The sequence below is a fragment of the Microtus ochrogaster genome, chromosome 7, assembly GCF_000317375.1.
Source record: "Microtus ochrogaster isolate Prairie Vole_2 chromosome 7, MicOch1.0, whole genome shotgun sequence".
NCBI classification, from domain to species: Eukaryota; Metazoa; Chordata; class Mammalia; order Rodentia; family Cricetidae; genus Microtus; species Microtus ochrogaster.
In genome coordinates, this window is record NC_022014.1 from 52,414,015 (window position 1) to 52,440,928 (window position 26,914).

A 26,914-nucleotide genomic window follows, 5' to 3' on the forward strand; every position below is an offset into this window, starting at 1 on the left:
TCTATCATACTTTTCATTGAATATATCTATCATGCCTTTCATTTAATATATATATGTATGTCTATATATGTCTTTATGATTAATGTTTAAGTTTTTCACAATGAACAATGAGTTTTTCCTGAAGTGATATTTGAAGTTTCCAGGAAGAAGATGGGGCCCCATAACAACAACTCCACCTGGTTAATATGACGTCATGATAGTGATAGCGCTACTACAAGACCTGTTTTGGGTACCAGCTGCACAAGATGATCCCAACTTGGTTAGCTGAAATGGTGCACATCTTGTACAACATTCTGGCCAGACCTGCACAAAATACTCAGAGACTATTGGCAATTTTAAAAGACATTGATCTTGAAATTTAACCATCATTTTACTTTCACAGGATCCCCCAGAAAGAACGTTGCCCCCATGACAGCTGGAAGTAATTCTAGAGGACGACGTCCCCTCTCCCAGTAAAGTTTGCCCCTGGGTTTAGGGACATCATTTAGGGTTTGGTAGGTTGTGGGAGGAATTTTATAAGCTCATGGATCATTTTGAAAAAAAAAAAGAGGGATGATGGGATAATAGATTTATAATTGTGAGTTACTGTTTTTAGACAAATATTGGTATCGATTCTTGTATATTGATACAAAGTTAAATTATATTGACTATTGTATGCATGCATGTTTCTACCTCTGTTTAAAACATTTTTTATGTTTTGACATGTATTGATATATATATATTGTATATATTTACCCTATTGCAGTGTACATTTCTACCTCTCATTAAGATACTTATATAATGTTTATGTATTGATATATATCTACCATATTGCAATGTATATTTGTACATTGTTTATATTTGAAGGTCATTATCCTCATTTGTTACACAGTTGTTTATTGTCTTAGTCTTTAAGTTAGATAGATATTGAGAATTATATAGATTAATAGTCATCTAAGTTTGTCATTTATAATCAGACTAATCAGGTTCTTTAGATATATAGAGATTATACTCAGTATAGATAATCTTCAACCTCTTCAAAGAGCTGTAGAAAATGGCCTTTAATCTAACTCAGAGTTTCGTGATAGTGAGACACAATTGCTCCTGGCAACACCACTCTATTCCCGAGAGAATGTTGAGCACCAAAGACGCTCCATCTGGAGCCTTTCTTTTTGGCAGAACTGGCCTTTGGGCAAAGAAATGCCCATACCTCAACCACTGACAGAGATAATGAACATGCATCAATTGGTAAAACAGGACTGTCATATCCTGCCAAGACAGGGTAAGATAGTTTTGAAAAGTTGCTTGCCTTTGAAAATTGTATGTCAGTTATGTTAGGCCTTAGCCAAAGTTGGTTGCTTCAACGCTGCAAACGTGACTTTGGGTGATTGCCCAGGTAGCTAGTTGTCTCTGTGATGTTCTGGAAGTTGTCTTACCTAATTACCCAGGTAACATTATTTCACTTCTCAGATCTTCGATGGGGTTGAAGACTATATAAAGGTAGTTACTTTTCTCTCATGACTTGGCCAAGTTATTTATTATACAAGACCTAAGCTAGTTAGAATATTTGTACTTATTGTATATAATTTCATAGTAGGTTTAGAACTCTCTTACTTAAACAAAAGGGGGAGGTGTTGCGGGAGGTCCTTCCGCTCCTCCAGCCTATAGCCGCTGAGATACCAGCCCATTGGGGCGTGGTCTCTCTCCCTTCTCACTCTCTTCGCTTCCTGCTTCGTTTCCGGCGACTAGACTCCTTCCTGATTGTGCAGAGGGCTGTTGTCTGGGACGGTTATCTGTAAGTTTTTTCCCCTTTAAATAAATACCACCCTATTAATCATAATTCCAAACTGGTTTGGCATTGTTTGTAACTTTTGCCTTCAGGGGACCTTCCTGGTCAGGCATCTCTGACACAGCCATTGACAGCTCTGTGGTCAGAAAAGTCACATCTTCTGTTGTCAAGGTTTCAAGCTCCATGATTCCTTTCACACTCCCTAAAAAGTACCAATAAATACACTCTGCCCAACCTCTGCCGCCCAGTGTGCTACACCCGGCTGCCAGCCTGTGCTCTGTGCTGTGCATCCTACTAAGTTGGCGAGTAGAGTACTAAAGGAAGTTGCTCTTTTCTAAAGTCACCAGTCTATGCTGTGTGGTTCTGTATAACCAGTGCCTTCTGACCTCACTGCTCCTCACCCGTTGTGTGTAATATGAACCAATTCGGTAGTAGTATTTTCAAATTCACCAAGATTTGCAGTGTACTGAGGTGTCTCTGTTCCCCACCCTCCACAGCCAATGTCCACCAAGCACTACAATTGGCCTATGCCCCTGTCTACCTGCGCCTGTGTACTAGATATTGTGTGTCCCTTACTGTCTCCCTTTGGGTATAGACAGGGTAAAGGAGCTGGGCGGCCAACAGACATAACTCACTACTTCTAAGTCTGCCTCCTCCAGCAGTGCATACAGCAGAGGCCTTAGAGCAGTGCTGTGCATGTTCACTTTAGGGGAACTTAGACAGGGAATTTTGAGAACAGCAGTTAAGTCATCTGCTCCCTTTAGGCAGAATGACCTAGGCTGTGTAGGGGTTGCTTATTTTGGCCATCTAGGAAACTGGGTGAAAAACACAGGACTTGTGGTGGTGTTTGTTCTTAAAATTGGTGGTTGGTGCCTCTTCTCTGTGGTATGAGAAATGTATTATCTATTCTCTGCCTCTAGCTTCTGGCACACAGCTCCTAAAATGGTTTCCTAGGTGACAGGAGGAGGGGGTGAGTAAGCATCTTCTATGAGCCTTGATCTTGTCTTCAGTTCCTCTGTCAAGCTACTCAGTGTTGTCAATGATGAGAACATCTGGAGTACATTAGATGATAGGTAGCAGGGCGCCCCTGATGACTTTTGGGTACCTTTAGTTCCAGGAAGGCACAAATGGAATAAGAGGAAGGTTGGAAGCCCAGCAGAGGACCCCTCCCTGTGCATCTCTTCCATTGATCTGTTTCTTAATTGTGTCCTTTATACGAAAGCAGTAATCATAAATAAAGTCACCTTCCTGCATTTTGTGGAAGAGTCAGACAAATACTCAAGTCTGAGGAGGATGTTGTAGTATGAATAGCCTAGGCTAGGAACTAGTATTTGAAATTGGGAGAGTCCAGGGAGTCGTGCCTTCACTCAGAGTATATAGGGTCAGATTTGATTGGAATTGTTAGACATCAGGTTGCTATCCTCAGATTGAAGGACGGAGCTACTCCTGTGCATTTGCAGTAAGGAGTGTTGGCCCGAGGAATGCATCAGAATGGCATACATCCATTCTGTGTGCTGGTCGCACGGCAGCAGACTGTCCTGTGCTTGTGGGTCCCTAAAGTTACCCGTGTGAAGCACAAGCTCGCTGACGGGATAACTGCTAATGCCTTGATGTCAATATGCAGAAAGTGTAGTGTTCAGTGTCTCCTAACTACGTGTTATGTTTGGGGTTTACTTTTTTAAGGGGCCATTATTGCTTCTGTGACCTTTCTTTGAGGATCCCTGGGAAGAAGGAACAGACACTGCTTGCTGCTGACAAGGACCCTCTGAGCTGGAGTGACACCCTGATTTGTTCCTTGGGATCCTCCCTGCTGTGACCACCTTAAGTACCACCCACCTTAGCCTCTCCATCCCTGAGAAATGCTAGTGTCAGACGCATGCATGCTGTTTAATTGCTTTTACTTGGCTTTGCTCTCTGTGGCAGTTTGTGTCAACTTTTTACACTCTAAATGCAGTATCAGTAAAACTTGGTGGCTCAAAAACAAACCCGTCACATTTCTGTGTTCAGGTCTCATCTAGCATTGATAAGAAGATGTTTGTAAGAGCCATTGAGCAGTTCAGGCAGTTGTGCAATCTAAGGCAGGACTGTGCTCCCTGAGGCATGTAGGGTCTCCTGCCTTTTGTCCACCATGTCTCTCCTCACCAGTAGAGATGCATGCATATTTTGTTTTAGCATGTTGGTAAGGTTTATGGACACCCCTAGTCATCCTAACCATAATTTGAAAATAAAAGCAAAACAACTTAAAATAACTAGGAAAAAAGTTTCTGTTTTACTTGCTGTGTTCTTTTTAAAATAGACTTGTTTTCTAAATTGAATAACTAGAGATGCTGTAAAAAGAATCTCCTTGAAAAATTGGGGGAGGGAATAAATTAATTTGACAAACTGGATGTCTGCATTTCCTGATATGGGCCTTATTTCTACAATTCTACAATTACTATGTGGTGAACAGCGACACCAGTTGATAATAGCTCTCTCAGTGCTTGTAGGGCGAGAGCCATTGTGTGTTTATGCATAGACTATTAAAATTCATAACTTAGAAGTTTCTCTCTGGCCTAATTTATATTTATTCAGGTATCACTAAAACTATTTCTTTACAGTTCTTTCCTGGTGGAGAAGTCCTTCCAAACTAGCCAGTCTTTTCTTAAAATAAATTGTTACTATTAACATAGAAAAATGTCAAGGAATCTCATATGTTGCTCCAAATGAGATTTCCTTTGAACAAGACATTATGTATAAGCTAACTACCAATTTGCTTGAGTACTGTGTGAAGTATTTAAATAGGAAATGCCTAGCATTCATCATAAATTCAAATTATTAACTAAACAAAAGAATTGCTAAGTAAATTCAGAATTCACCAGCAAGCAGAATCACAATTTTTTTTTTTTACAACTTAGTGCCAAGTAATGTCTTCTCTTATCTCCTTTCTTAAGACAAGACCTCACCCTACATGTAGTTCAGGATATCTGGAACTCAGTTTGCAGCCTGGCTGGCTTCAGATCTGCAGTGGCCCTCTTGCCTCAGCACCTTGAGAGCTGGGGTTACAGACACGGCTACCACACTCAGCTTCCCGATTGATTTCCTTCTGGTTAGATAATACAGTGGGTGTTTAGTAAAGGAACTGCAGGACTTGGGGCTACAGCTGCTAATACACTCTTTCCTTCCCACAGTGCTCCAGCTGAGGCTGCAACAAAGGAGGACAAGAGAACAGCTAGTGGACCAGGGCATCATGCCACGTAAGACCTAGTCACTGTTGTCTCTGGTGTGTGGGGACTGATCTCTTTGTAGTTTCCGCGAGGGCTCATCTGTGAGGAGAGCCAGGTGACAGCATGGCCCCACTAGGAGGAGAACCCTTAGTACATCTTTTTAAAAGTGGGCTTGACTTTTACAGTAATGAAGAATGCCTTTAAGACACTGTAAAGTTCTTTTTCAAAAGATTTATGTATGTTCTACCTGCATGTATGCCTGCACGCCAGAAGAGGGCACCAGATTTCAGTACAGATGGTTGTGAGCCACCATGTGGTTACTGGGAATTGAACTCAGAACCTCTGGAGGAGCAGCCAGCTCTTAACCTCTGAGCCATCTCTCCAGCCTCCCTGTGGCATTCTTAACTGTGGGCTTTAATGTCTGTTCAAACTTTGAACTCTGCTGGTACATTTGAGGTTAGACCTGTAAGAGTAATGTGATACCATTAACTCATGACCTTCAGAATTCTACCTGATTGCATGCATCTCAGATTTGCAACTGACAGAAAGCTATTTACAGCTAGTTAGTTTGGTCTTTCTGGCCTGAGTACACTTGTTTCCTTCAAGAGATTCATAATTCATAAGAGTTGATTTTAGAATATTTATCTAAACTGTTTTCTTTACCTTTAACCGCCGGCTTTGGGAGTTTTAGAGAGAAGAATAGTTGTTTTCTATAGACCATGAAACTGTATAGCTGGACTTTGTTTAGAAGCTAACTTTTCTAGAAGTTAATTTATCCCACTTTAAACCACTAGAAATTACAGAGCAAACAAACTCATTTCCAGCCCAGAAATAATTTATCAGTTAATGAAGATGAGGAATGTTTTGTTTGTTTAGCAGTTTTTGTCATCCATGAAGCTTTTATAGACTACTTACTGTTAGTCATCTAAGTATCTTAAGTCCAGCTGTGGTCGCCCAAAGCTGCTTTGAAAATCTGCTAGGCATCTCCACCACCACAGTCCTCCCCCAGCCGGTTGATCAATAGCGTCAGATAATGATGCTTAAGGTATACTGCTGCTAGATCAGCCCAGGCTGGTGTAGAGAGCTGGTCCTCAGCCATGCTGGCAGGAATAGGTTCCTGGGAGCCTCTGTGGTGTCCCAAGGACCAAACTAGAAGATTATGCTCAAGGCAACCTTCACAGGGAAGCCTAGTCCTATCTCCCACTCACTGGCCTGTGCCCATGGTTTTCACATGCTGCTCTTGCAAGACAGTGCTGGATGTACACAAATCAAGATTCTTCAAAGGTGATAGGCTGAAATACAAATACCACATCCCCTCATGATACAAAGAACATAACCCTTTAAATTTAGAATACAAGATTTAAATCTCAGTTTGGGTTCTCATCAATGGCAATGGGTTTTTGATCCTACTGCACATACTGGCTTTGGGGGAGCCTAGGCAGTTTGGATGCTCACCTTACTAAACCTGGATGGAGGGGGGGTGGTCCTTGAACTTCCCACAGGTCAGGGAACCCTGATTGCTCTTCAAGCTGATGAGGGAGAGGGACTTGATCGGGGGAGGGAAATGGGAGGCAGTGGCGGGGAGGAGGCAGAAATCCTTAATAAATAAATAAATAAATAAATCTTAGTTTGGCCAGCATTTAGCTATATGACCTCAGGGACTTGCACACATCTTATGCTGGGGCTCATACTCACCTTGCAAGTTTATTTGGGAGACCAACAGCAGTCTTAACTGTGCTTCACCACAGAGTCCTGCGGTTGTGAGTTCTGAATAAATGAGTGCTGTGTGTCCCCATGGTCAAGTTCCAGGGCCACATGGGTTTTGTCTAGCAGCCTGTATGAGCACTATGAACAAAGACCGTGGAAGTCCCCAGGCCTTGGATTGGTCCAGCCTGGCACTTACCAGTTATTATACAGCAGCTCTGTTTGGAATGTCCACTGTTTTCTTTGTGATCTACATCATTTCACTGGGTAACAGTGAGGTCTTCACATTTTGGAGGGGTTTCGTAAAGGAACTGTAAATAAATGTCAGCACAGATGTGCATTGCCGGGATTAGAGTGGCAAGCTAAGATATGGTGCTGTTTATGCTGTGGAAACCATTTGTTTTCTTCCTAACAGCTTTGAAGAGTCCGGCAGCATTCCATGAGCAGATAAAAAGCCTGGAGCGAGCCAGAGTAAGTAATTTCACTTTTTTAAAAAAATCTTTATTTCTCAGTTGTATCCTAGGTGCCAATATTCCTAAATATATTGATTTAGAATGCACACATTCTGTCCAAGAAGTGCAGTGTAGATAGCACGCACTCTGGGGTAGATGGATTTTTAGGTGTATAGAAATGGGTGACAAGAAGTACGGTGTAGATAGCACAAACTGTGAGGTAGAGAAAGTAGGTGATAACTCATTTTGTTCTTTTAAAATCAGCTCTGCCTAAAGAGATGGCTCAGTCAGTAGAGCGTTTGCCACAGAGCTGAGTTTAAACTCTGCCCCCATATAAAGCAAGCTTGGGACTGGCAACTCACACCTATAATGATCCCAGCACTGAGGACACCTATAATGATCCCAGCACTGAGGAGGCTGAAACAAGAAGATCCTTTGTGCTTGCTGACCAGCAAGGCTTACCAACTGGGTGAGCTCACCTGACATCAGCCTCTGTTCACTACATGCATACACTCACACGTGTGCACATGTGCGTGCATTCTCCCAACATTCTCATGCACGCTCTCATGCCCCATACTCTACATGCATATGCTCACACGTGTGCACATGTACATGCATTCTCCCAACATCCTCATGCACGCTCTCATGCCCCATACTCTACATGCATACGCTCACATGTGTGCACATGTGCGTACATTGCCCCCGCACACATACCCATAAGATAAAAAACAAAACAAAACAGTAACTACCCTAGGGTTTCTGTTGCTGTGAAGAGATACCACGACCATGGCAACTGTTACAAAGGAAAACATTTAATTGGGGTGGCATATAGTCCAGAGGTTCAGTCCATTATCACCATGCTGGGACATGTTGGTGTACAGGCAGACATGGTGTTGGAGAAGGAACTGAGAGTCCTACATCTTGATCCATAAGTAGCAGGAAGTATACTATGTCACTGGGAGTAGCTAGAGCTAAGAAGACCTCAAAGCCTACCCCCACAGTGACAAACTTTCTCCAACAAGGCCACACCTACTCTGACAAAGCCACACCTCATAAAAGTGCTATTCCCTTTAGGGGCCATTTTCTTTCAAACCACCATAGTAACTGAAGATAAATTGAAAATAGACATCTGACATCAGCCTCTGTCCTCTTCATGTACATGCTCACACATGCGTACATGCATTGACCCCACACTCTGTATGCACATGCTCACACATGTATACATGCATTATCCCACACTCTGTATGCACATGTATACATGCATTATCCCACACTCTGTATGCAAATGCTCACACATGTATACATGCATTATCCCACACTCTGTATGCAAATGCTCACACATGTATACATGCATTGACCCCACACTCTGTATGCAAATGCTCACACATGCATTACCCCCACATTATATGCACATGCTTATACATATAATGTATCATCCCTCTACATGTCCATGCTTTACCCCCGACATGTACATACACATGTATGTCTTAACCCCCCATGTACATGCATTACCCCCCACACTCTACATGGACATGCTCACACATGTACACATGTGCATATATTACTCCCATACATACCTATAAAGTAAGAAACAAATAAAAGTAACTAGTTCATTTGTTTTCAGGGCTGTGCTGACTGGCTTCTTATTAACTTGACATAAGCTAGAATCATCTGAGAAGAGGGATCAATTGAGAAGTGTCCCCACCAAACCAAAAAACCTGCAGGGCATTTTCTTGACTGATAGCTGATATAGGCAGGCTGGCCTGCTGGTCCTTGGTTTTATAAGAAAGCAGGCTAGGGCAAAACCAGAGTCTAACGGACAGACTAGGCAAGTGCCTGTGCTGTTTATTAGCCCTGCAGAAAGACATGGAAGCCATGTGCTTCTGAAGGTCCTTGGCTGATTTCCCTGTGGATCAGCGTCACTGTTCATTTGCCGAAGGATTGAGAACATAGCTAAATAAAGAACATGCTACACTCAACTGCGTTCTTGAAAGTGGTTCTTCTGTGGGCACATGTCACATACGTGCTCAGTGCCATTGTGTCCATTCTTTCTGTTTTGCCGGGGAAAGGGATTTGTTAATGCAGTAGGAAAATAAGAGTGTTATAGGAGTTTCTTATCACTGTCCAGAAAGCAGTAACAAGCTCCTAGACCTATTGTTTGGGTGTTGAGTGCAGTTTTAGAGAATGTGCTAAGAACGCAAATAAAATATATTATTATTTTTAAGAATTTTAGTATCTAAATAAATTTCTACTTTTCTAAGTATTGGTTTCATATAAAGGGATTAAATATTATGTTTATTTAAAGCTCATCTTAAAATTTTGAGCTTTTCTCAGTTTCACTGTAAAGCTCTGTAAAGTAGTTATTTTGTACTAATACATGTCAAACCCCTGGACCATACTGAAGGCTACATTGAAGTCTTATCCTAGATAATAGTTTTCCTAAGCACTAATTTCTGGCTACTCTCTCAAAGACACAACAAAAAAGGGTTTTTAATTTATTTTTGAAGAAAATCTAAAGCTACAATAAATCATGAACAACATTTTTTTTAAAGACTGAAAACTTTCTGAAGCACAAGATCCGGAGCCGCCCCGACCGCTCTGAGCTGGTCAGGATGCACATCTTAGAAGGTAAGGTTTGTGTCCACGTGGTGTCCACCATTTCCGTCTGTTCCCAGCTTAGAAGGTAAGATTTGTGTCCTCGTGAGGTCCACCATTTCTGTCTGTTCCCAGCTTAGTAACTTTTACCCCACGGGCAGACGTCCTTTAAATTGGATAGCACTGTGAAGACTCAAAACCTGACACCTGGGGAACCTTTGCACTCTAGGCAATCACTTGATGAGCTGGTTCCTAAGTTTGACTTGTACTGTCCTAGAAGGGCTTTTTTGGTCCGTAGGACTTCTCTTATCATGAGAGAGAGGTGTCATTAAGTCAGTGCACACAGTGCACATCTAGCCCTAGGTTTTTGACAGCTTGGGTGTCATTGATATTTACCCAAAATGATGCCCTCACATGTCCCTACTCCTTTGTGTTGCTACTTCATTCTGTAATGGTCTTGACCTGACTATTACTAATCGCCTTCAGCATACATGGCTCACATGGATGCCCTTCTGAAAGGCAGCATCTTCATCAGAAATTCCCAGAGTTGTGTTTCTCCTTCATTCTGCTTCTGTGACTAATTTACTAAGCAAGAGCAAGGGCTGGATCCTTTGAACAGTCTCGAGTGTGTTAGGCTTTAAGGAGAATCTAGAAACATTGCAGATATTTAGAGACAGTGTGGGGCAGAAAGAGCCTGTGTTCTCCAGGCCTAGTGACAGATTAGGATGATTTTCACATGCAGGACAGCAGCCTGGTAGCTCAGACACAGCCAAAGGTGCAGTTCTTCAGGAGGCTGTGCATCCACTGGTCCAGTGCTAGGGACTGGGGGCCCAGTAGTGAGCAGGTAAAATTGCCTGCCTTCGAGCACCACATGCTTCAGGGGAAAACAGAAAAGGGAACAGCCAGGCAGCTATGACTGAGAAAGGACACAGATTGATAACTGTATTAGAATGTGATCTGAAGAAGTGCCAAGTACCATCTTGGGCTCCACAGACCTGAAGAGTATGTTCTCCTATCTGTGACCTGCTTGGTCCTGAGCAGGAGGTGAGAGATGTTACCTTTCTCCACCATGGGTTGTGTTCTCGGAGGTTCCCTGAACTAAATAACTTTTTAGATTCAGTGTTAGGATAGAGTACTACAGATTTCAGGGATCATCGACTTGAGCAAGCCCTCCACTAAATAACACAACAAAGAACATGTGGTGTGCGTGTGCGCGCATGTGTGTGTATATACAGTGCTGTCTATATTTGCCTTCTGACTCTAGAAGATATCATTAATAGAATTAAAGTGAAAAGAAATACACCTACCCATGTTTTTCTTTTATAAAAAGAAAAGAAAAAAGGAAGAAAGGCCAGGGGGATGGAGAGATGGCTCAGCAATTAAGAGCATGTTGTATTGGTCTTGTAGAGAACACTTTTTGGTTGGAATGCACATGTCAAGCAGCTCACAACCTCCTGTAACTCCAGTTCCAAGGGATCTGATGCCTTCTTCTAGCTGCCATGGACACCAAGCACATACATGGGACATATCACACATGCAAGCAAAACATCCATACACATATTCTTAATATAAGAGTCTATACTGAAACATGCATTCTCAAGTTGAGATCTGAAGAATGAGAATATATCATCTTTAATTTTTTAATTACTTTATTCATATATTTTGACATTAACCGAATTTAATTGAATTGCATATTTGGCAGGTTAGAGTCTACATTGTTTTCTGAAATTCAACAGCAAAAATTGAGCCTCGGCTTCATGGAGTTAAGGCGGAAGTGAGACGGGAAGACTTCCCTTGCAGGCTTATAGCTGCTCTCACTTAAGGTGTTAAGGGGAGAAGGGAGTGAGACTGAAGGCTCTCCTACTTTGAACTTCACAGAAGCATCGAAAAAAACAACAACAAAAAAAACCCAGCAACATGATTGACTGTCTGATCCTGTTTTCCCTGCACATAGTGTTCTGTACAGTTAGGTGTGCTTCATCTCATAAGAGCTCAGAATCAACTCAGAATTTGGGGTCATAGCTCACCACATATTTTTAAACTAGCAAAAACATAGCTCAAGACAATGGGAGGTGATGCTAATGGCTTACTCCAGGCAACAACTGACAGGAAGCAGAAGCATTGGGAGAGCTACAGTGGCTTCATGTCCTTTGTAGCAACTCAGTCATTTTAAGTGTATGAGCTGGTGGTTCTGTGTAAAATGAGGGGTTTGTTCCAAAATAAACTCAAATTCTTAACAATGATAACTGACCCTGAGATACAGTCAGCCCAAGTATATTAATTATAGCTCTTCCCACTGAAGAAAGTAAGGAAACGTCTATCCTAAGATTTAGTGCCTCTGTTTCTAGGAACTGTCTTTCTAGTGAAGCCAAATGAGAACCGTCCACTTGTAGAGCTCTGGGTCACATGTGTCTTCATGCTGTGTCTCCCTGGTACCTAGACCATTGTTCTAGACAGACCTGCCCTCCTGGTATAGGCAGATGGTGCTAGTTCCCATTTCCAGCTTCAGTTCATGATCATTCAACCCTGGGGTCTCTGTGTCGCATAGACAGGTAGCTGTCCGCTCTGAGAGAAACAGAATCTACCACACACTCTGAGCAGTCACTCTCTCCTTGCAGAGTGTAACCCTGTTAAAGTAGTTCAATTCAGTTACTTGGCCTGATAGGTGCCATGGTTAAAGCTTATACTTGGTCTTGCAGAAACATTTGCAGAGCCGTCTCTGCAGGCCACGCAGATGAAGCTGAAGAGGGCTCGACTGGCAGACGACCTGAACGAGAAGATCGCTCAAAGGCCTGGACCCATGGAGCTGGTGGAGAAGAACATTCTTCCTGTGGACTCGAGTGTCAAGGAAGCAATTATAGGCAAGAGTAACAGTTTCTGTCTTTCACAGGAGTTTTAAATAAAACCGATTTGATTAAAATGCAAGGGCATTATTTTCTTGGCTAACTAGAAGCTGATAAACATCTATTTTGTTGCAACTGTTTTGTTATAGATTAGAAAATGGCCTCTGCTGCCAGTAGCATGGATTTCCATTTTATGTCAGAATGACTTCTGATACCATTATCACACATCTAAGATAAATTACTATATTGTACCATTTTATTTCTACTGTTTAATATTGTTAGGCTGTTCATTATGTCTATCTAGGAAGGTAATAAGGTTTACAGGCAAGGAGACTGGCCTGTGGATTTCCTGCACTCTTGAAGAGAAGTAGCATCTGTCTGCCTCACCTGCTCTTACACTTGGCTTGTGCTGCTCATTCTGTTCTTGTTACTTGAACCCAGGCCCACTCTAACACACAGCGGATGGCCAGGATGATACTCATTCAGCACAGTTTTGTTGTTGTTTTCGGGGATTTTTGTTTTTGCTTGTTTTACACTAACTGAAAAACTAACTAGTACAGCTCTCGTACTCCTGAGGACTTCATACTGAGCTAGTGTGAGTCTAAAGCTTAGGAAGTTTGTAATTACAGAATTCTGAAACATGAAGTCAGCTCTGACTCCAAACATTGGGGAAGATAGCCTCCAAGGTCAGGAAAGTGTGAGTGAGTGTAGGTGTGCTGTCCCTTGAAATGGAAGCTGGCATGCAGACCGCCACTTCCTCCGTTTTTCACATTTGGGTTCCGGGGGAGGTTTAAAGGAATAAGGTCCAAGCATTTCTTAAATATGACTCTGTGAGCGGGCACGCCGTGCTGCTTCTGTTTTAAAGAACAGGCTTGTGCCCTGCATCCTGGATCGCCCTCTCGCTGCGGTGTTCTCCGGTGTCATTGAGAAGCCTCCCCTCCCGGCCAGGCTGCAGAGCGGTGCTGGTGCTCTGACCTCATGGCCTGCTGGTAGCGAGCCCTGAGCTCCATCCCCAGCACCACAGGAACAAAAGCAACAGCAGAGCACTCCTGCCCTTCCCACAGCTGCTAGCTAGACCCGAAATCTTTGATCTGGCTAGAAAAACATCAAACCCCAAAGAGTACATGATAGACAAACTGTGGTTCCTGCTAGAGCAGCCTCCAGTTCTGTAGCAGTGTGGCTTCTGTCTGGGAAACTTCTAAAACGCCCCTTTCTCAGTCAGCCTTGGGGTTCTCTCTGCAGGGGTGGTGAAGGAGGACTATCCCCACATGCACAGGGAGTTCTCATTTGATGAAGACAGCAGCGATGCCTTGTCTCCAGACCAGCCAGCAAGCCAGGAGTCTCAGGGCTCAGCAGCATCCCCCAGTGAGCCAAAAGTCAGTGCCTCACCACCTCCTGGGACTGCAAACACTCCGGCCCAGGTAAGACCTTTCTAACATTCTTGCAGACTGTGTCAAGACAATATTTTTACCAGAAGAAAAATCTGAAATTACTAATGCTTCCTGCCTGTGAGTCAGACACTGTAAAAGTGCACAACTGGCTCTCACTTAATAGTTCTAATGTGCACACACTAGTCTAACTTTTGGTGCTCAAGAAAGTCTGATTTAATTAAGCTTTCCGAATGACTTGAAAGTCTGTAGATGTTTGGTGTGTTAGTTTGAATGTACCTGGGCCCCATAAGCTCATAAAGAGTAGCAGTGTGTCACTGTGGAGTGGACCTTGAGGTCCCCTATGCTCCAGCTACACCTAGTGTCACACTTCACCTCATGCTGCCTGCAGATCAAGATGTAGAACTCTCAGCTCCTTCTCCAGCACTGTCTGCCTGCATGCTGCCATGTCCCACCATGACAGTAATAAACTAAACATCTGAAACTGTAATCTACCCAATTAAATGTTTCCATCATAAAAATTGCTGTGGTCATGGTGTCTCTTCACAGCGATAGAAGCCTAGGGCAGATGGCATGGGCAGTGATGGTCCAGATCTTCTGTCCAGGCTCCCAGCATTGCTAAGACAGGACCTGAAAGGAAACTGAAGTTTCTTTGTTTTGTTTTTACTATTTGTTGTTTTTTTTTTTTTTCAAGACCTGACTGTCTAGAAACTTATTCTGTAGACCAGGTGGGCCTTGAACTCAGAGATCTGCCTGCTTCTGCCTCCCGAGTGCTGGGATTTCAGGCATGTGCCACCACCGCCCAGCCAAAACTGAGGGTTAAGAAGTGTGACACACTGAGTTCTGAGCTGATGGAGAGAAGGGAGGCCTGCCCCTACTGTGTTCTCACAACTTGCTTCACCCTGGCTTAAGCTTTAAAAGTAGGCCTAGAAAGAATGCCAAGTGTGTAAGTAAATAAATTTTAGAAAAGAGTTTTTCTTAGCTATCTGAGTTACTTTTCTGCTTATGTCTGAGTAGGTCAAGCTGTAAGACAGGCATTCATGTAGCTGTAGCTTTGGTCACAGGATTGTCACCTCCACCCCCTGGTAATGGCTACTTGGGGCTGTGATGGTTGATCCTTATTATCAGGTTGACTAGATTTGGAATCAGGTTGGAGATACAAGCAAGAAAGCATCTGCTGAGGGTGTTTCCCAGAGCTGTGTAGCTGAAGAGAGGACGCGCAGGGTGGTGCCTCCCCGTGGATGGGTCCCACTGGATAAATCAGAAGGCAGGTGTTTATTGGTTCTGCCACCAGATATACACAAGTAGCCTCCCACTGCTGTGCCTTCTCCACCATGATGGGCTGTCTCTAAAGACTGTGAGCCAGAATACCCCTTCCTCCTCAGCTCCTAGGCAGGTATTGGGTCACAGCAACAAGGAAAGTCAGGACCATAGAGGCTCTCCCTGCTAGCTCTACCATTCTCTCAGTCACACCCAGGCCCTTTCTTTGCTCATGAAAGTTGGTCCCTCTCCAGGCTGATGTGAGAAACTTTAACCAGAGGCAGTCCTGCCAGGCTGGCACTGTGACGCCCGTGGAGGGAAATGGCAATGGCAATGTCTGTCAGAGAATAAGGACAGATTGCTTATTGCCAGAGCAGTGCACACGAGCCTCAGCCTGCTTCCTGCACGGAGGCACTGAGCCTCGCCTGCCGTCAGGGTGACTGCAGCACTGGGCACCTGCTCCACTGTAGTGTTGCCTTGCAGGCAGTGTCTAGCCTCTGTGTGAGTAAGGAGCTGGTGGTTCTTACACGAGCCTAGCAGCTGAGAACAGGAGCCCTCAATAGTGCTGTAGTAACCTTGTCAGGGTCTGTTCTGTTGTCAGCTTTTCAATTAAGTACAGAAGCAAGTCTCAGATTTTCTCATCTTCTAGAATTGATAACTTTTATTTTGACAATTTTTGAACTTTATTGTATTTTCCCAGGTTTCTTTTTGTTGTTTTTTAAGACAGTGTTTCTCTGTGTGTAGCTGGAACTTGCTCTGTAGACCAGTCTTGCCTCAAACTCGACAGAGATCTGCCTGTATCTGCCTCCACACCCAGCTGTTTCCAGGTTTCAGGTTTCTTACTTCTTTCTTTCTTTCCTTCTTTTTTTTTTTTTTTTGTTCCCTTTCTCATGACTGTGAGCAAAGACCTGACAGGGGCAACTTAAGGAGAAAGGGTCTGTTTTGGCTTGTAGTGTGTCAGGAAGAGGCATGGCAACAGGAGAACTGTCTCTTCACATTGCACTGCAGTCTGGAAAAGAGTGACTAGGAAGCAGGCCAGCCTATAAAAGCTCAAGGATCGCCGGGCGATGGTGGCACACGCCTTTAATCCCAGCACTCGGGAGGCAGAGGCAGGCGGATCTCTGTGAGTTCGAGACCAGCCTGGTCTACAGAGCTAGTTCCAGGACAGGCTCCAAAGCCACAGAGAAACCCTGTCTCGAAAAAAACCAAAAAAGAAAGCTCAAGGATGACCCCCCAGTGACCCACTTCCTCCAGTAAGTCTCCACCTCTTAAAGGTTCCACAACCTTCCAGATACCTCCACCTACTCAGGACTAAGCATGGGGGCTCATGAAGGGTATTTCACATTTAAACGCATATGTAAAATCTATTAATATTTACCTACCTAAATGTAATTACTCTTCCATTTCCTTCAAGGGAAAGGACCTTAACATATTGCTCCTCGCCAGATATCAAGTTCTGAGACTACAAGATAGGCATTCATTTTATAGAAACACAGAATAAACAAGCTCAACACACAACACATATTTACTGATTTAATGAATGAGACACTTTAAGAGATTGTTAAGGTCCCCCAAAGGCCTGTGTATGCAACGCTGCCAGCTGGTGGGCTTGAGAGCTGAGTGGATCATGAAGGCGCAAAGTTCATCAGAAGTTGCTAGCCAAATGGGCTGTTAGGAGGTGAGGCCTGGCGGGAGAGTCTGTCTGTCCCCAGCCTCTCCGCCCTCCTTTCCACACCGTAGTTCTCCCCTGTCATGGGCCTGAAAGCAGCATAGTCACTGAAACCACAGATTAACAGTGAAAACTGAACACAGAGATCCCCGCTAGGTAATTTTCAGCTTTAGAACTCATTCCATCCTTAAAGAGGACGCACTGCAAATGGAGTGCAGCTTGTTTAATGCTTAAGCCGCTCATGAGCAGTGGTTTTACATGTGGTGCAAGGGTTACTGCCCCTTTTGTCTGCAGACTCTTCTCTCAGGGTTTCTTAGTCCTCTATCTAGTTCATCACCACTGTGGTAATAGCTGGTTTATAACAATTTGTGCTCTCGCTAGTACAGAAGAGAGCTGGGGATGAGTACACACCCTTTGTTTTCACACTCAAGAAACCAAAACAGAAGGACTGGAGCCTTCCTGTCCAGGAGGCCATAAAGCAACATCTCCGATGTGACTGGAGCTGGTCTTAATTACAGCTCTCAATGTTGTACACTTGTCACAGTAACCAAAGACAATGCATTAAAAACTATACAGAAAGAGAGAAGGAAGTCAGGACAGCACTACAAAAAAGTCAGCCGACAGACTTGTAAGCATTGCAGCTCTGATGGAAAGGATCCTGGCTGTTAGGAGCCAAGGAACAACACAAAGTCACCCTAAAGCATAGCCACTTACAGCTCTGCTCCAGGGAAAGGTTTCTACAGTGCAATACCTGTGCTCTGGCAGGGGGAGTTTCCCCAGCAAAGTTCTTACCGTTCTGCTCTTCTCCACTGTGGCTCCAAGAAATGGGAAAAGTTGTTACTTCCCTGCTCCGCTACATTCCTCCAAAAGAAGGTCTCACCCAAACCTCATCCAAGAGATTTATAGGGAGGGAAGAATCCAGGAGGGCAGCTGCCTTTGCCAGGGTGGAAAAAGGCAGCTCCCAACTGAGCAGGTACAGGGCTTATATAGGACTTCTCAGGGACAGAGTTTTTCCAGGGTGATTTTCAGAGTGGGAATTGGTCAGATTTCAATCCCTGAGTTTCAACAAGCTCAGAGATTGGCTGCATCATGCTCAGAGATTGGCTCATTTCATGCTCAGAGATTGGCTGGTTTTGCACTCAGAGATTTGACTGGTATTTGTACTGATTTGGTCAGGAGCAGTGTGTGTTTCTTTGGCTCTGGTTTCAAGGCCAGGGTGTGTTTCTTTGGCTGGCCCTTTTAACCTACAACATGGAGTTCATGGAAGACTTCCCTTAAGAAATCAACATGATCTCAAACAGTTCACAGATTCAGTACAAGCCCTAGCAAACAGTGATTATTACTAAAATAACCTGGTAAGTGGTCCTAAAAACCAAAACCATCTTAAATTTAAAAGAATATAATGTTGTCAGCCTCACCTTTTCTTAAGTTAATAATTAGATTGTTTTCTTTGACAGTTTCATACATGCACATGATATATTGATTTTAAAATTTACCATGAAGCCATCAAAATCAAAATAATTGGTGCTAGCATAAAAATAAACACACAGACAAGTGTAATCTACCAGAGCCACTGAAATAAAAGCCTAGAAAAAGTATCCTCATGTATATGACAACGTGTTCCATGACAGAGACACCAAGATCACTTAGTGCAGGGAATACGGTGTTACTAAGGAAATCTATACATATTTGAGAAAATAAGACTGCGTTTATCCTACACAGAATGAATGCACAATGAGAAAGACCCACATGTGAACTGTAACACGGGGAGAGACTTGGGAGACAGCACAGAAGAAATCATCTTGACCTTACATTGTCCCTGTTTTCCTGAGTGCAAGACCCAGGCAACAAGAGATAATTAGTACTCATCAAAATTAAAAAGTTTTGTACAATGAATCTTATCAGCAGAATGAAAAACCAACCCAAAGGATGAGAGAAAGTATTTGAAGGATTGTCTCTGGACATTCATAAATAAACAACACTTTTTGAAAATAGGTACAAACTTGATTATTTCTCCAAAGAATACATATGTGCTGGCTAGTTTCGTGTCAGCCTGACACAAACTACAGTCATCTGAGAGGAGGAGCCTCAGTTGAGAAATGTCTCCATAAGATTGGGCTGTAGTCAAACCTGTAGGGCATTTTCTTAATTAGTGACTTACCAGGGAGGGCCCAGCCATTGTGGGTGGTGCCATCCCTGGGCTAGTGGTCCTGGGTTCTATAAGAAAGCAGGCTGAGCGAGCCTGATGAGCAGCCAGTAAACACGTCCTCCAAGGCCTCTGCATCAGCTCCTGTTTGAGGTTCTGTCCTGACTTTCTTCAGTGGTAAATAGCATTATAGAAGTGTAAGCTATTTAAACCCTTTCCTCCCCAACTTGCTTTGATCATAATGTTTCATCCCAGCAGTAGTAACCCTAATACAATACACAAGTGGCCAATAAGATATGATGATCTCTGGTATTTCAAAACTGTGTTTATAGACAATGGAAATAAATGCATCACAATGTACCTAGCATAAGAAATCAATAAACATAAATCAAAACCAGAAGCTGCTCTAACATACTCAGAAAGCACCAGATTCTGGCAAGTATGTGGAGAAGCTGCAATTCTTGTCCATTGTTACTGTAGTGACATAATGTAGTTACATAGTCACTGTAGAAAATGGTGTCTTACAAATACAGTTTTACTAGGCCGGTGCCATTGAGTCCCTGTAATCTGCTAGCGATTGGGAGCTGTCTCCCAAATGTTCCTCCGTCCTTCACCAGCATGCACACGCAGAAACTAAGTAAATAATGTTTAAGACAGAGCTTAACCAGTGACCCAGCAGTTCTGTTTCTGGATGAATGAGTTGAAAGCAGGAAGTGGGCTGTCGTGGTACACACCCAGTATCCAGTACTTCACAAGCTGACACAGCAGGGTTGTTCTGGAGCCTCGACTGTACAGTAAGTCCCTATCTTTAAATCGGTCAAACAAACAAACAAAAGGTTGAAACAAAGAATTAGAACATATATATTTTCTATAACACACATACCATTATTTACCTTGTTCATGCAAACAGCATCTCGTGGCTAACAGAAAAGCGGCCCTTGTGTGCACAGCATCTGAATGCAGAAACAAAAAGCTGCCCTTGGAAAGGAAGGGGTTCTGCACCAGCTAGATATGGATGGATCTAAGTATTATGTTAAATGAAAGAACCAATCACAGAGGGACACACACCGGCACATGAGAATTTTACATGCCTGTACTCAACATCCAGAATATGTTTGGGTTTGTATTCAGCACATTCACTGTTATTTTATCTGTGTGGAAACTGCGATAATTATACAGTATTCAAAGAACAGTCAGTTTGAACTTACTTGCATGTTGCCATCTTCAGCAAGAACTCTTCTGCATCCTGAATTAAGAGCATGCTTATTAGAGATTGAAAAACTACAGCATAAGAAAGTACGACCTTTCCAGAAGGCCGCTCTTGAGCCTTTGTGTGCAGACAGTAGTCTGCAGGGGAGGCAGCCAGAGCCTGCATCATGAACTTTTCCTATAGCAACTTCTTGTAAAAAGAAGTGTTAGTTTTAAGGTTAAAGGCCTCTTTTTCTAACTTATTTTCATAATATCCAGTATTTACATTTTCCTTCGAATGTCTGTGAAAGCCATAACTTGATGCCAAGTATTGTGTATGTTCATGTCAGTGTGTGCACTCGTATGTATGCGTGTGCCTGAGTGTATGTGTCTAGGAACTAACTTTAGGATTCTTCCTTAGTCACTATCCTTATTTTAAGACAGGATCTCTTACTGAGCTGCAGCTCACCATTTGGCAAGGTGGTTAGCCAAGGAGTTCCAGGGGTCCTCCTGTCTCTGTCTCCCCAGTGCTGGGATTACAGGTGCTTTCTGTCACACTTTGCATCTCTTGCATGGGTGCTAGGGTTCTAAACTTAGGTCCTCATATTTTCTTTGATAGTGTTAGGATGAAAGTGAGGATACTAGCAATTATGAGCCCTGCATCCTGTGGTGGGAACAGTTGGATGGGAAGTCAAGTCTGCAGCTTCTGTTTCTTCTTCTTTAGAGAAATAATTCTGCATTGTTGGATTCACAGAGGGAATGCAGGTCTTGGTGTCATGATGCTTCCCTCGTATTCTTTCTAAGGTGATGCCATATTAACTGTGGAGCAGAGGAAGTGCCCTTTGTGACTTGGATATTTTAAACCCTTTTAGAAGAACCCTGGCACCTGGCCTCTTTTAGAGAATTTGCCCAGCTGGAGCCATTTGTTGAGGATATTTTGGTTTGGGCCCCTCAAGACACGTAAGAAACCTGTCAGCTCCTAGAGGACTCCAGATCTCTTCTTTCAGCTTGTTTATCTGCCCCCTAGGTACAGGGAAGAGTTGCTGTATTTCAATGGTCTTATGGTTCTGGATAGCAGTCACGTTGAAGTAGGGATAATAAGAAGACAGCATCTGTATTAGAGGCTGGAGGAGGCACAGCCTAGGAGTGCAGGCAAAGAGATGTCCTCACAAGCTGCCCCCAGCTGCTGCATCTGTACTTCTGGGTAACAGCATGCTCGGGGCTATCATGACTGCCTGTGCTGGTCAGACAGCTCACCAGATGGAATGCTTTTGTGAGGAGAAATGTACAATTCAAAATTCAAGCACTACATTCTACTTCATATACCAGTTATACAAGCGTCAAAGATTATACTCCCTGTGAGACCACCCAGAGGTATCTCCATCCCTGCAGTATGCCAGGTAGAGGACCATTGATCCAGAAGGCCATGTCCCATAAGGAAGAGCCACTTTTCACTTGAAGCATGAACGTTGGCTGGCCACAAGTTTCTCAGAGAGCCAGACATCTCCAGAGTCTGAAACAGGCTGGATGAAATGAAGCTCCCAGCCGTCTTCACAGTCTCTTACATTGTCTTTTGTAATACTCTGATGGTGAAATGAGTAGCAGGCGCCTGTCTCAAAGACAGGGACTGGACTTGTACAATCGCACACGCACTCACACAGTCACAGCTGAGTTTGAGAATGTGACTTTGCTGGGGGAAGCCACAAGAACACTATCAATTAAACAGACATTTATTGAGTATACACACCAGGCTTCATATTTCTTTTTACTAATAACACTCCAAGTTTTTAGGTTGTTTATCTTAGGAAGAGAAATGCAGTTTGTTACTTTAAAAAACTTCCACGGGAGGACTGAAGGGGGTGGGATGTCTTTTCTGAAGAAAAACCATTTTCCCTGAAGAAGGAAAAAAAAACCAAAAAGCTGATAATAAGGAAGCAGAAGTGAGAACACAGCATTGCCTTAGGTGACAGACATGCCACATACTTAGAATGGGGTACTGGCGAGAAGCAATAAGATCTCGTAGCTGCTTCTACCCCCACCCCAGCTCCATGCTGGTGCTCACTGGCTCTGGAAAGGGCAGAGGCCCTGGAAGAGAAGCTCCTTATGCACAGGGATAGTTTCTGCCAACACATTCTTCAGCTTCTCTTTTAAAAGACACGGGGCTGTGGTCAATTAGCATTGGTTTGGAGACAGAAGTGTGAGGTGTGCAGTACATTGAAGGCCCTTGGGGATGACATGGTCTTCCTCTAAGAAGCTGCCAACAGCAAGAAGGGGGTGGGTATGGTACAGGCCCATGCTCTGAAAGTCCAAACCCTACATGTGGATGAGCCCAGGATTAGCACAACCTACCAAGAAATGTTTAGAAATGCTATGTATTGTTTTGATTGCTTTTGTAAGTTGGTTTTTTTGTTGTTATTATTGTTGTTTTATTTTATTTTTGCCAAAAATAAGGATAGTTCTGAGTCCACTTGTTAGAGGAGTGGGGGGCAACACATGCAGCCACATCAGTCCACCCTTGCGTAGTTTCAGCTGCCCTGCTGTAGAGACGAAGCTGATAAACCTACTGCATGGAGAACAAGCCTGTAATTCCCTCTGGACCTCAGGCACAATACTGTGTTTTTCTTTGTTTTGTTTTTAGACTTATTTTTATATTTATAAGTTTTTTGTACATTTTTAATGAAAATAGAATTGCATCACTAGCCCCTCCCTTTGCTCTCTCCAGCCCCTCCCATGACTCTCCCCCACTCTCAGGTGGATAGACTCTTTTTCTTTATCCTTACTGCATATATGTCTATGCATATGTATGTGTGTGCAAATATAGAAAGACAGCCTCTGAGTCTTTTGCATGAATGTGGTTGTATTGGATAACCAGTAAGGGTGCTGTTTGTACAATGAGGTCATTCCATTGCAGCTCCAGTCCTCCTCCAGTTACTGATCTCATGGCCATGTCTCTCTCTGCCTTTCCCACCAGTTTACCTCCGTGTCCCCAGCAGTTCCTGAATTCTTGAAAACCCCTCTAACTGCGGACCAGCCTCCCACGAGGTCTACAGCTCCCATCCTCCCCACGAACACTGTGTCCTCAGCGAAGCCTGGCCCGGCACTGGTGAAGGTAGGTGCTCAGAGCACAGCACTGCAGGGCTCCACCCCACAGGGACTGTGCTCACAGACAGGCACGTCTTGAGCTCCCAGGGTCAGCACGTGACCTGTCTGAAGTAAGCGCTGGCTCTGCAGCATCACAAGAGCATCTTGATGGCAGCCAGCTCTGGACTGGATGCACAAGGGAAGCTGTGGCATGTGGAGGAGAATGTGTGCGGGCCGGAGACTCCAGAGAGCCCTTGTGTTCGAGTCCTTTCAGCCAAGCAGCTCGGCATGATCTCAGCCATGCATCTGGCTCCTGGCACTGTTCCCCAAAGTGTGCTTGGTTGAAATTATTCAGTTAGAATAAATCCCAAGGAAGAAGAAAAAACTTAAATATGCAGTATATTTTTAAAATTCTTAAAATCCTATTTATAAATTCTAAATAAAATGATGGGAAAAAGCAATAAGGAATAGTCTAACCATCTCATTTGTGACTTTTCCTAAAACCGGAAGAGTTCATGTCTCAAACCTTCTGAACTAAATAGGGCATTTATGTTAGCTAACCTCTTATCACCTTGCAGAGGAGACTGACCCTCAAATAAGTTAAGAAGTGGCGTGGTTACTTACAAATACTTTTAAAATCCCCAGTTTGGGGATTCCTTTGCTGATGCAATAAGCCAAATCAAGCCAAATTAATAAGACAGATTTAATAAACAGAGAAAAGCAACTCTCCGGGTAACTTTCAAGAAATACCATGGCAGGTCTAGGACCAGGTCTTAAACACCCTGTAGGCATGGTCTTGAGCAGCTCCAGGGAAGGAACTGACCCTTGGTGGGCTTTCTGAGGGGTGGGGTCTGGGGTGGGAAGAGTGGGGCCAGGTTCCCAGTCAAACATCTTGGCAGGGTTTGGAATGGGGGAGTAAGACCGAAGTAGAGATTACCAACATCCTAACCCTTTTGGATATATATGGATGCCAGTTCAAGTCTGGCTACTTCCTGTTGATGTTGACAAGGGACAAGTGGGGAGGGTGGAGTTGATGGGTTCATGCTCAGTGGGGATGTGGGTAAAGAAGCATTTGGTTTGCTGCCATCCTGGAGACCTCAGGCATCTGTTCCTTGGGGAGGCAGAAAAGGCAGGTTGCTAGAAGAAAAACTAAATTATCACTGGCTTCATGAACGGGACCATGGGAAGACTGATGGCTGCCAGAAGGGTTGCAGTGGAGATGTGCCCTGATAGCACAAAAGAGACCAGGGTGAGGGAGCAGACACGGGAGCAGGGGAGCCCTGCACTGGACATCTCGGAGAACCAGGTCCCAGTTGCTGGATAGGTGCCCACTTGAGCCGGGAGAGGTGGTACCAGCACTGTGTCTCAGGAGCTGGGGGAGGGCGTGGCTTGCCAAATCAAGGGATGGTGTGTTCTGGGAATACCTGAGCCATCATTTCTGCTTTTCCCTGGAGCTGGGGATACCTCTCTCTATCCATCCTGTAAAGGAATACCTGAGCCATCACTTCTGCTGTTTCCCTGGAGCTGGGGATACCCTCTCTCTATCCATCCTGTAAAGGTCAACAAGCAAGAATTAAGAGATAACGAAACTTTTTGAGTGGGCATGTGGGTGAGGTCAAACTGCCAGTCCACACCCGGCTGGCGTCCTCAGAACTGTTGCAGGGACTGTCCTATCTGGAGGGCCCCCTGTGGGTTGGAGTTGGCATGCATCAGGCAGGAGTGAAACTTGTCTTGACAAAGCAGGGAAATCAATTCCCCAGGAACCTGCAGGCATCTGTAAAACATCTGGAACAGAGTTATATCATAGTGTCATAGCAAAAGGCTATGGCTGTGGATTAAAAAGTATGAACATTTTTCCCAGGGTCTGGTTTTAGCCCCGTGAAACACACCTTTACGTCTATCCCTTTAGAAGACAACAAGAGGAAATTTACTGAACAGAAGAGGTTGAGTGAGTGAAGGAGGAGGAAGGGCAGCTGAGAAGCAAGGGAAGATAGAGGTGAACACGCCTGCAGGCTTCCATACCCTCTTTAATGCTAACTGGTGTCTAAAACCTGTGACCAGTAAAATCCACAGAAACTTAATGGCTCCTGAAAACTGTTTGTAGTCATGCTCTTTTAGCTCGTCAGAACTGCCTTTATCAATGCTAAGATTCTGAGCCTCCAAAGTTACATCTGAAACCTGTTTGTCCTACACCGTGAAGCCTGTGAACAAGGTCCACCTATCAGTACCTTTAACAGGAGACTGAACTAATGAGCTACCAAAGTGGTTGTAGCCTTGGGGGTCAGGGGAAAGCTGTTAAACTGGTAAATCTATTGGTACCCTAGTCATCAAACATCACTGGATCTAAAAAGTATAAATTTAAGCAGAGGGAGACAGCTTTCCAGCTACCTCAAGTCCTATCAAGGTCTGACAGACTTTTCTATGAAGTAGGAATTTGAGGAGACTGGCCTACCTTGTCTTGGCAAAGCAGGACAATCAATTCCCCACTGTTCTGCCCATCCACAGTCTGGACAGGGTCTTAGCAGCAATTAAGGTGCAAGGCAGTTTGTTGCTCAATGACTGGCATTGCCATGTTTAAAGCAAGGTGCAGATGGAGGTTTTTCTGTGGCCATCCAGCTTCCTAGGAGGAGATAAAGGATGCTGCTAGGAGTTGGTGTCTCTATCATGAGAAGGTTTTGTTTGGTTGGTTTTTTGTTGTTGTTGTTGTTGTTGTTGTTGTTGTTGTTGTTGTTTTTGATTAAAATGCCGTATTCTCAGATCTCTGAAGCATTGGAGAATCAGAAACAAAATCTGGCTGCCAGAAAGGTAAACTAGCATTGTTTTAAATCCTATCTTCTCATAAACCATGTTTTTAGGACAGGACAGGAATTATCATATGGAAATGTATCTTAACCTAAAATAACTTGAAGACCTAATGTCTCCTGGTGAACCCATTCCATGCAGTAAGATGACAGAGAAGTCATATGACCTCCCTAATCTCTGTCCTTAGTCAAAATGGACTGCCCACATGTTATTTTCCAGAGCAGTTCCAAACTGGAGTGACCAGTTTTGTTTTGTTTTGTTTGGGGAGGGCTGTGATGTCCCAACCAGTGGGACACGAATGGGACGTCCCTGATAACCCTGGAGGAGGAAGAGGAATGGAAGGGGCGAGAGACATGAGATAACGGCAAAATCTGGCTTTCTGATCAAGCTGCCAACTTTATTGCTCCTCAGGAGCTGTTATATATAGCAAACAGGTACGGGGAGGGGAGGGTGTCAGGTCTGGAGACTTCTCTGGCTGAGAGAAAGAGATAATAACTTACAAAGGAAATGCTAATTGCTCTTAACTTGTGAAACAAAATACAGGTCTCAAAATACAGGTCTTTGCTTCCAGCATTGTGAGGTTTTTTGTTTATTTGTTGGGTTTTTGTCTTTTTGAGAAAGGTTTCTCTGTAGTTTTTGGAGCTTGTCCTGGGACTAGCTCTTGTAGACCAGACTGGCCTCTGTCTCCCGAGTGCTGGAATTAAAGGTGTTCACCACCACCACACCACCACCCAGCTGGAGTTACAATTTTTTTTTTTTTTTTTTTTAGAAGTTGGGCCCGGTTTTAATTTTTCCCCAAGAGGAGGTCAGTGATC

The 26,914-nt window shown here is 43.8% G+C and overlaps 1 protein-coding gene across 3 annotated transcripts in view; it reads left to right on the forward strand.

Annotated features, from left to right (window-relative positions):
• Mrtfb (myocardin related transcription factor B) overlaps nucleotides 1-26,914 on the forward strand; it is a 115,933-nt gene that overhangs the window by 61,601 nt on the left and 27,418 nt on the right. For all 3 annotated transcript variants that reach the window (XM_005350338.3, XM_013347478.2, XM_005350339.3), the window contains 6 exons: nucleotides 4,936-5,001; nucleotides 7,091-7,146; nucleotides 9,680-9,755; nucleotides 12,422-12,583; nucleotides 13,808-13,986; nucleotides 23,188-23,325. In XM_005350338.3, coding sequence (XP_005350395.1) covers nucleotides 4,936-5,001; nucleotides 7,091-7,146; nucleotides 9,680-9,755; nucleotides 12,422-12,583; nucleotides 13,808-13,986; nucleotides 23,188-23,325 — 677 coding nt within the window. The remainder of the gene's footprint in view (nucleotides 1-4,935; nucleotides 5,002-7,090; nucleotides 7,147-9,679; nucleotides 9,756-12,421; nucleotides 12,584-13,807; nucleotides 13,987-23,187; nucleotides 23,326-26,914) is intronic.